General features: G+C 41.5%; 1 protein-coding gene across 1 annotated transcript; it reads left to right on the plus strand.

The window, feature by feature from the left end:
• On the plus strand, window positions 1-10,376 carry LOC110520673 (synemin). Its single transcript, XM_021598093.2, has 4 exons — window positions 1-1,028; window positions 3,308-3,432; window positions 6,061-6,116; window positions 7,250-10,376. Exons 1-4 carry the CDS (start codon window positions 237-239, stop codon window positions 9,358-9,360), a joined length of 3,084 nt encoding a protein of 1,027 aa, XP_021453768.1. The 5' UTR covers window positions 1-236; the 3' UTR covers window positions 9,361-10,376.
• Window positions 10,377-10,786: the final 410 nt, after the last annotated feature.

Consider the following 10,786-nt stretch of genomic DNA (forward strand, 5'->3'; position numbering starts at 1 on the left):
TAGCCCAACATAGGAAAAGCAAATAAGAATTTCAACCCACTAACATCTGCCAGGATAACGAGCCGCTGGAAGCCTTGATTAAGCCTCCGCCCACCTTCTGCTCTTAACAAGTCAAGCCCTCATGCTGAGTTGCATCACAGCTCTGCTCCCAGACGCACTGGCAAATAAGACCAGAATAACATTTTCTCCGTACTGAAATATAAAGAAGCGAAGGAGTAACATTTGTAAATGACAAGATGTTACAATCCAGGAGAAGCGTTGAAGCCGAAAAACATCAATTACAGGAGCTCAACAACAGACTGGGCCAGTACCTGTCAAGAACAATGCAATTGGAGCATGAAAACGCAATCCTCATAACTGAAATAAACAAGATAAGACAAGAGAAGACAGTGGAATGGGACAACCAATGTATGGCTGAAATGCGGGACCTGAGGAGAATGGTGGGGCAACTATCTTTTGAAAAGTCCCGAGCCGAGACTGAACGAGAGAAGCTTTGGCAAGAGTTTCAGATGTTACAGTTGATGTGTTGTGAGGAGCAGGTAGTATGCAAAGACATAGGTGGAGAGCTAAAAGGTTGCGAGAAGCAGCTTCATAAAGCTCAACAGACCAATGGGGAACTTGAAGAATGTCTGTTCCAGCTTGAGAACGAGCACAAATTCATTGAGGATGCACACAGACAAGAAATGACCAAGCTCCGGAGCCAGGTGCATTCACGACCTATTGTTACCCAAACCTACCATGGTCCTCCAGCGGTCTCGATGGAAGAGATGCAACATTATGCCCTCAGCCTGTCCGAAGGATGGACGGACACCTTAGAGGTGTATCGAAGGAAGGTCGAAGATATGGAGGAATCGATCAACGCGGACCAGACGAGGCTGGATGATCTCCAAAGGGAAAAGATGCAGTATGCCTCAGAGTTTGACAAATTACGTAAAGAGGCTGAAAAGCAAGGTCAGATTCAAATACACCTGGAGGAACAGCTCATATACATGCAGGATAACTTCCACGGGGACATCACCCAGTATCAGGTCAGCAAATGGGGTTTGCATCCAATGTTTAGACACCATTCAGTGTCTGTCTTTTGACAGTATATATACAAAAGTCATAACAATGCAGAAATGTGTGTTATTTTTGGTTCTGTTCATGGATTATGTAATGCATGCATTTCTACAACATGATTGGTGCTGCGCACAGATCGCACAGCCTTTCCATTAGCGATTGACTGCCTCCTCCTCTAGGTGCCACACCCACTATTTTAGGAGAAAGAGCTGTATTGTTACTCCATAGCAAATTCAATTGCTGCAATCTCAAACATCGTTTTTTTTTGTTCGTTTTTTCCAGTTATTTCTCATTATCATATTTTATACTATGATGCATAATTATTATGAGTGAGATGGATCCTTTACCTCCTTATAATAAATTATACTTCTCTGAAGTTTCACTATATGACTTTATTGATCAGATATTTCTTCAATGATAATGTTCACAGTATGCTTCAAAGTAATGTTTAAACGACACAAAATGTGCATATATTTGTGCATGTACTTCAATCACATTGGCCCACAGGAATTAAAATGGGAGCAAAGGTTACTTTTAGGAACTGAGAAATTGATACATGAGCCTCACCTTGTGAAGTATCGCTTTCCTACTTGGAGGGGCCTTGTACTACTTTGCAATTCTAAATGAGCACAACTACTCCATATAAACTATCAACCAGCACCTGTTCCCTGACAGGCCTGTTGGGACCACAGTGAGGAGTGACATTTGGTTGTATCACACCCACTGCCTACAATCCATCCACTAGTATCAGCCTCTTATAGATGATGTCAACACTTGGTCGATGGTTTTGAAGCCAATAAATCTTGAAAATAATCTCCGCAGCTTTGATTTATAGGCCTGTGCCATTAAAATGGCAACCCCAGGGTGGTGGAAGGCCCATAACTTCCCTCGTAACTACAGAGAAACATGCATTCTGCACCAGTTCAGTGTTTCAGGCCAGACTAAAAGGATTGAATGGCCAATCATATTACGGCTGTTAGCGGTACCAGCCACTTAAACCAATTAGCTGTCACAGAGACTAATCCTCAGTATCCTACTAACGATGGAGCCCTACCAAGCAGATCAAGCATTTTACTCCCATGCACATTTCCAAAATAATTTCAAGGTACATCATGCATAATGTTGTCATAAACTCTTAAGTGATGTTAAATTGTTCAAAATAATATTCAAATTCCTGGAAATGGGTTTGAAATTGAACCTGACACTCATTCAGTGGGATGCACATGTCAGGGATCATCAACTAGATTCAGCCAGGGACCGTTTCTTTTTGAGTGGATGGTCAGGGGGCCGGAACATAATTACTAATCATTTGTAGACTGCAAATTGACCACAAGAAGCCCAAACAGATATAATATTTGACTAAAACATAATCATTTGAAACCTTGCTTATATTTGTCTAAGATGACGTCTCTTTATTATGCATGTAAATACGTGAGAAAAGATTCCCAAAACTAAAATCACTTGGAGCGGATTTCCTGGTGTTTTTTCATTTCCAACAACAAACATTTTTTTTGTATTATTATTTTTAGCTCAGAAAACCAAATAAAACCACGGGACAAATTTCACCTGCGGGCTGCCAGTTGGGGAGCCCGCAGGTGAAACATCAGACTAGACATAAAGGGACAGTTGTTTACCTAGCTGTTTAGTCTGATGTGTTTGAGGGATCACCCATGATTCAGCCAGTCCATCCTGCTTATCCTTTAAATGAGAGGTGACTAGGAAAGGTGTCTCAAGGGCCTTTAAAACAGGTGCACAACACAAACAGCAGTGCCACATTCACCTGTACACACTCAATACAATTGGATCTGTTACCTACTGAGGGAGAAACGAGAGGGTTAGATGGTGAACCAAAATACCTTATTGAAACTGACATGTAGTACAGTGAATGATCATATGGGTACATTAGAGGGTCAAATCTGGACAGTAAATTGTGGCCTGAAAGATGGGTTTATATTCGTATTCAAAAATGAATTGCATGACCGATTGGTTTACAAAACAACAATTGCACCCGCACCAGACCACTTCAGATAATCTTCAGATGGTAACCTAAACCCAACCACCACCTCTCATCTGAATTCCCTACATCTGATATTGCAATATGTAATGAGCAATGTAATAAATACATTAATATGTAATCCATATAGACCGACCCTATAATTATAGTCTCATAACAGTATTTGAGAAAAATGTATGACCGGATAGAAGACAATGCACATGCTCACAATTACATTCCATCGTCTCTTTGCAGGTGATTATTGATCAGTTGGAGCGGGAGCGGGAAATGTTGGCCAACACCATGGCAGAAAAGGTCAGAGACCACCAGCAGCTACTGCAGGTCAAGATGGATCTGGGCATGGAGGTGGCTTACTACAGGTATGTCTTCTTCTGTACTGCTAGTCCTTTCTGAGTTTTATAGTGGCCACTATAGAGATTTTTAGCAGAGATTGCTGTTATGCAACCAACAGTAATTACCAAGACATAGTACTGACAACCTTATTTCCCACATGATCCAAGCACAGTTAAAAATGTCATGTTACATTATTCTGCCTCATGGGTTAGAGCTTGTGTAGTGCTCCTTTTTACCATAGTAAATCGGTGGAGGTGGCTGAAAATGCTGATTCTGAGGAAATGCTGAGAGAATTGTGGTGTAGTGCTTTTGTAATTACAGTCAGTTTATTATTGCGGCTTAAAAGTACCATAGAATTACAAAGCAGACTTTACAGTATAGTATACAATGGTTTTGCCTGTCGAACCAGAAATTTGATTTGATTCTGTCGTGTTAGGTCCAACACTGACCCTTCAATGCTGCAGTGTTGTTGGACTTGAAATGTATTTATAGTGATTTCACCCTTCACTGTAGCTGCAAAGCAACTGCTCTGCTGCCCTCCCATTTGGCAGGGGCACTTAGCATTCCTCCAGACAGCCTTCTCTAATATTAACTCCTGATGTTATCTACAGTGTGTCATGTCCTGACCATAGAGAGTCCTTATTTTCTATGGTGGAGTAGGTCAGGGCGTGACTGGGGGTTAGTCTAGTTTATTATTTCTATGTGGGGTTCTAGTTTTGTTTTCTATGTTGGTGAATTTGTATGATTCCCAATTAGAGGCAGCTGGTTGTCTCTAATTGGGGATCATATTTAGGTAGCTTTTTCCACCTGTGTTTTGTGGGATATTGTTTATGGGTAGTTGTATGTCATTGTCGTCACATTTCGTTGTTCTTTATTGTTTTGTGTGTTTCACTAAATATAGATGTGGAACCCAGATCACGCTGCAGCTTGGTCCGATAATTATTCCAGCGAACGTGACACAGTGTGATTGTCACGCCCTGGCCATAGAGGCTTTTATTCTCTATTTTGGTTAGGCTAGGGTGGGCATACTAGTTTCTTTATTTCTATGTTTTCTGTTTCTATATTTTTGCAGGGTATGGTTTTCAATCAGGGACAGCTGTCTATCGTTGTCTCTGATTGGGAATCATACTTAGGCAGCCTGTTTTTCCACCTTAGTTGTGGGTAGTTGTCTTTGTTAGAGGCCTGTATACCCCTAGTAAGGTTCATGTTTGTTTTTGTTGTTTCTTGTTTTTGTTGGTGACATTTTCAAATAAAAAGAAATGTACGCTCACCACGCTGCACCTTGGTCCGGTCATTTCCCTGACGACGTTCTTGACAGTGATATCTGTAGGGATATTTTGCTCATTTGTAAACAGCCAAGACCTAAACAGTTTGGTCTTAGGTGAACAGGAAATATTTGCTATTTATATCTCTGTTAGAAAAAAAGTATTAAAGTGATTTGTGTTGTTGAGCCCTGATATGGCAATGGCAGACTAATAGCATGTCACTACAATTCACATTGGATCACTTCAAGAACACTTCAATATTATCATAAGAGGCTAGTTTAGTCCCACAACACTAGTACAATCCATGCACATAGTTATATCAAGCAATGGCATTTAAGATTAAATAGCCATGTCAATACTTACTTGCTTCACACTTGTTATCCTGCTTTATTTTATTTATTTTAAATTTAACCTTTATTTAACTAGTTAAGTCAGTTAAGAGCAACTTCTTATTTACACTGGGCCAATTGTGCTCCTCCCTATGGGACTCCCAATCACGGCCAGATGTGATACAGCCTGGAATTGAACCAGGGTGTCTGTAGTGACATCTCAAGCACTGAGATGTAGTGCCTTAGCCCTTTACCATGTCTGATATCCATGTCCTTACCATGCTTCGCCTCGTTGCTATGACCACATCACAGCCATGATAAAAATGTCATGGTAAAACACATGGCTTCTCACATATTATTGCTTAATTCAGAAATCTAATACAAACACTAGTCTCTTTGTGGTCTCTTCTGGGGTCTCTCTTTGTGTCATCTGGTCTGTGGCCTATATAAAGGATATTATTTACATAATATTCCCTTGTCTCCCTAGGCTCTTTATGTCTTCCTTGAGTTAGCGGGAAAGCTGGTCTGTCAACTAGGTGTGCGTGCCTGTGTTCACATTAGAATAGTAGAGATCAGACAGCAGCACATTGTAGCTGTTATTTTTAGGTCAGCCTTTCGGGAGACACACCGGGGACTTTCACAGGGGTTATAGCTTCAGCAAAGTCTCATAGCTTTTGTTTTCCAACTCTTATTTTGTGGAGCCATTACTTTGCAGAGATAGGTGAGCTGTTCAACTTTACTGGTACACTATGTTTGTTGTTAGATGTCTTTTGGTCTGTTGTGGTAAAGTGTTGTTGTTGACCTCTGCTCTTTTCTGTATATGGCCAGATCCATGGGTTGTGTTCATCGTTTGGTAGCCTACCTCTGTGTTTTATTTGAGGTTTGAGATGGCAGGGCAGAAAGATCAGCATCCTCCTGTGAGGTGATTTGTATTTGTGTGAAAACAAACCATTGCTTAATTTTGAAGAAGTAATATTGCCCTAAGAATACAAATCAAATCATTCCAATGCCATGTATGTACCCTTGGTTTTAATGCCATTTTGTTTTTGTTTCTCTATAGGGCGCTTATTGAAGGAGATCATCAGCAGCATCTGCAGTCAAGAGGAAGAGTCATAGGTATTGTACATAACTTTCAAATAAGTCATACTTTCAGCCGGGACGTTTGTGTTACTATACATTTGAGAGTAAATTTACTTTAGACATTTTTTCTATTGCTTACATCCTTTTGGTAGTATTTATTTGTTTTACTCAATTCTACAAACTTACTGTATATACAGGGAATTTCCAAAATAAAGCAAACATCAACATAGGACTTTGGGCCACCACGACCCAGAACAGTGTTAAATTGGGTTGATATCTGGTGACTGAGATGGCCATGGCATATGGTTTATATAGTTTTCATGCTTATCAAACCATTCAGTGACCACTCGTGCCCTGTGGATGGGGGGAATTGCCATCCTATAGGGGCATAGCTATGGTAGCCAAAATAATGGCCTGCCCTGCAGTTTTTAAACATGACCCTAAGCATGATAGGATGTTAATTGCTTAATTAACTGAGGAACCACATCTGTGTGGAAGCATTTGCTTTCAATTTACTTTGTATTCCTCATATTTCCATGATTTTGTCAGTTACCTGTAAATACACTGAGTGTACACAACATTATGGACACCTGCTCTTTCCATGACATAGACTGACCAGCTGAATCCAGGGGAAAGCTATGATCCCTTATTGATGTCACTTGTTAAATCCACTTCAATCAGTGTAGATAAAGGGGAGGAGACAGGTTAAAGAAAGATATCAAAGCCTTGAGGCAATTTAGATATGAATTGTGTATGTGTGCCATTCAAAGGGTGAATGGGCAAGACAAATATTGAAATGCCTTTGAAAGGGGTATGATAGTAGAAACTAGGCGCACCGGTTTGTTTCAAGAACTGCAACGCTGCTGGGGTTTTCACACTTTTCACAGGTTTTTCCTGTGTGTATCAAGAATGGTCCACCACCCAAAGGACATCCAGTCAATTTGACACAACTGTGGAAAGCATTGGTGTCAACATTGGCCAGCATCCCTGTTGAACACTTTCGGCACCTTGTAGAGTCAATGAATTGAGGCAGTTCTGAGGGCAAAAGGGGGGATGCAACGTAATATTAGGAAGGTGCCCATAATGTTTTATACACTCAGTGTATATTCAGTGATAGACATTTCCCAATTTATAACAACATTCATTTGGTGCTTCACTCTCCACCTCAGATATTAAGATGATGCCTCCACAACAGTACAAACCAAGAGTTTTCACATCCAGACAGGATGTAAGGAAACATCTGGATGTGAAATACATGGAGCCAACCTCAAGCTTGAGAAGATCACCTGTTCCATCTCAGTATGGTCGCACCAGTCCTTCCAGGGTCATACCTATCTCAGTCAAAGGAAGCAGCTACAACAGGAATCAGAGTCCTACCACCAGAAGGGACATGGTCTCATTCACTAAATCCCAGTCTGCATCCTCAAGCTCTTCCTCCACTACCGTTAAACCTGTGGCCCAGAGTACGGTCAGGAAAAATATAGATGCTCAGAAGAAAGTTGTGGAGGAGAGGAGTGTGAGAATCAAAGAGGTGTCACAACACTCAGCTAAGTATTCTCTTGACCATTCACGAGGCACAGCAAACACATCCAGTCCCATTGCCTCACCCACTGCTGACCCCAAATCAGTAAGAATAGTGTCACCACCAATGATGAGTCTTAGCAGAAACACAGAGGAGGACAGCAAAAAGAAAGCAGAGAGGCAAGTTGAAAGAGAGGTGAGAGGAGATGCATTTGGTCTTCAGAATGTCAAGATGCATGCCAAAGATGGCAGCATTACAGCAACCACGACAAGTGATAAGATGGTCCTAGACTCTGTGTCTATGGAGGAACTCATTGAGAAGGTCATGAAACCTGCTGGTTTGGATCGAAAGGTCTGCAGCTCATCTCCAGACTCCAAGATCACTTACCATGTGGAGAAAACGGAGAAGGAGGACGGGTCAACAAAGACACAGATTATCCTGGAGTCCAAGGTGCAGGAGGAGCTGGATATGTCAGAGGACTTTGCACTGGAGGAACTTCTCAGCAAGGAAGTGAAACACGTGTCACTGGAGGATATCAAGGGCACTGCAACAGGAAACATGATTCAGAATCTGCTCAGCCTTGGGCTGCATGGAGGAGAGGACATGGGAAACAAGACTGTCAATGTGGAGATCATCGAGGAACCAGTGGAGGGTTACAGTGACGAGGAGTACGAGTTTGAGGAGAAGTCCACACCCAAGTTCTCCCAGCCCTCTTCAATGTTCTTTCAGATTGAAGAACTAGAGAATGACCCTCACGGCACCATATACCATGAGGGTGGTGCTGAAGTAATGAAAACCTCCATGACAGCAGCAAACTATGGCAGTAATGGTGGATCTGTGAAGGTCCAGGAAGACTTCAGAGATAGTGAATCTCCATACTACAGCCACAACCAAGAGTCTCAAGAGTATTTTGTCTCCACACCTGATGGAAATCTGTCAGAGCCTGAGGAGGGTGGTGGTATAGCATCATATGGACATGGTGAACGACCCTCCAGTGGTGGACGAATGGTGGACGACTTTTCAGATGAAAGGTACTACCAGGAGGGGGAAGTCTCAAAGAACAGAATTTTTGTTGAGGAAAGCGATAGTTACAGACCTGCATCGGACAGCCAGTACATGAAAGATGACCACTCCTTGGCCCAAAATAGTTACTCAGAGTGCATCATTGAAGAGGAGACCATCCGTGTCTCCCCCACAGTGCAGGAGTCAATGCTTGGATACCTGAGAGAGGAAACCTTACACCCCAAAGAGCAACTGAGGGGAGCCCTAGAGAAGCTCCAAGGAACAGTGTCAGGGAGCCTGAAAGAAGAGTTGGCTCTCCTCACAAGACGCGGCAGTGATAGTCCTCAGAACATATCTGTGGACATAAAAAAAGTACACCAGTCCTCTGACAACGGAACCACGACTATTGTGGCAGAGCTCAAGAGCTCAACAACTCTAGAGGACTCTGGGCAGCTGGGGGAGCAGGGGGATGATGTATCTGAGGAGCAGATAATGGCGGCTCTATGCTCCTCCAACCTTGGAGCAGAGGGAGGATACACCCTGGACACAAAGGAGATGTGCTGGGTGACTAGCAGTGAGGGACAGGGAGGCGAGTCCTCAACTGATGTCACTGAGAAGCACATCAAGCTGGGGCCATCAGAGAAGTCATTCCCATTCCAGATGGATGTAAATAATGGCCAAGGACAGGATCCCCCACTGAAGGTCACTCATAAGAAAAGAGTTGCCACAGTCTATCTTGAATCTAATGAAGATTAGTTCTGATTCAAATGAGATTTTTATTATAATACTCCCCATATTAAGTCACACATCAGTCAATCAGTTGCAACAAACTGTAAGGTGATGTTATTCAATGTGATTCATAAATTGCTATGCCTACAATTGTGATAAGAGTACAAATTATAGCTACTGCATATATATATATATAAAAGGTTTTAATAGCATTTGTTACCCATTTTCGTACTAACCTGTACCACAGAATAGGGCTGTCTTTTTGCCAGAGATACTATAACCAAATATGGAACAATGCTAATATATCCTCCATTGTTATGGTTAATGTTGCAGTCTTAAAACATGTTCAACATTTACAGTATGTATCTAGAAAAAAAACATTATACCTATTGTTTCCTGTAATGCCATGTTATTTTTAACCACATTTAAAGCTAGTGGTTTGTTACTGAGGGAGTTCCTGTTGTTAATAAGGTTGTTAATGCTTATTAATTGTTCATGCTTGTTAATGCTAATGATGGCTATATTTGAATGTGTTTATGATCGGGGACAATAGTATGTGTATCATGTCTTGTCAAATGAAATCTACTCACTATTAATGATTTGAATTGGAAAGAAAAAAAAGAAAAAAATCAAATGCAATTCTAAATCAGATGGGGTGTAATCGAGTGATTCTGATCACCACTTAGCAAAACCACTAAATGTTTTCTACACGTATGACATTACTATTAAGTTTCAAAAATTTGTACCCTCAAAAGGGTTTTATAGTTTATCCTTCCGGTTCCCTCACCATGATCTTTTAACCTGCAAATAGCTTTAGAGGGAACAAGAAGAAATCCAACCATCTTGAATTCCAAAGACAGGTGTTTTTCTCTGCTTGTAGAGACACTGGTAGCAAGACAGACATACTGTAAACAAGGTGGAGTGAACTTAAGGAAAGGAGAGACAGACAACTAGAGAGAGAAGCTGGAGATAAGCATATGGTTCATGTCTAAGACAAGACCTGTACATCTACACTGAACAAAAATAAACACAACATGCAACAATTTTAAAGATTTTACTGAGTTACAGTTCATATAAAGAAATCAGTCAATTTAAATAAATCTATGGATTTCACATGACTGGGGATACAGATATGCATCTGTTGGTCACATATACCCTTAAAAAAAGGTAGGGGCGTGGATCAGAAAACCAGTCAGTATCTGGTGTGACCACCATTTGTCTCAATCAGTGCGACACATGTTCTGAATGTTGTCCCACTCCTCTTCAATGGCTGTGCGAAGTTGCTGGATATTGTTGGGAACTGGAACACGCTATCGTACGCGTCGATCCGGAGCATCCCAAACATGCTCAATGGGTGACATGTCTGGTGAGTATGCAGTCCATGGAAGAACTGGCCAATTTTCTGCTTCCAGAAATTGTGTACAGATCCTTGCGACACGGGGCCGTGCACTAT

The sequence above is a fragment of the Oncorhynchus mykiss genome, chromosome 1 (assembly GCF_013265735.2).
Source record: "Oncorhynchus mykiss isolate Arlee chromosome 1, USDA_OmykA_1.1, whole genome shotgun sequence".
Lineage (NCBI taxonomy): Eukaryota > Metazoa > Chordata > Actinopteri > Salmoniformes > Salmonidae > Oncorhynchus > Oncorhynchus mykiss.

Excerpts from the sequence above, each read along its gene's own strand:
- LOC110520673 (XM_021598093.2), top strand. The coding sequence starts at position 237 with ATGTTACAATCCAGGAGAAGCGTTGAAGCCGAAAAACATCAATTACAG. Across the intron at positions 3,433-6,060 it reads ATGGAGGTGGCTTACTACAG|GGCGCTTATTGAAGGAGATC; the intron begins GTATGTCTTCTT and ends GTTTCTCTATAG. Across the intron at positions 6,117-7,249 it reads GTCAAGAGGAAGAGTCATAG|ATATTAAGATGATGCCTCCA; the intron begins GTATTGTACATA and ends TCTCCACCTCAG.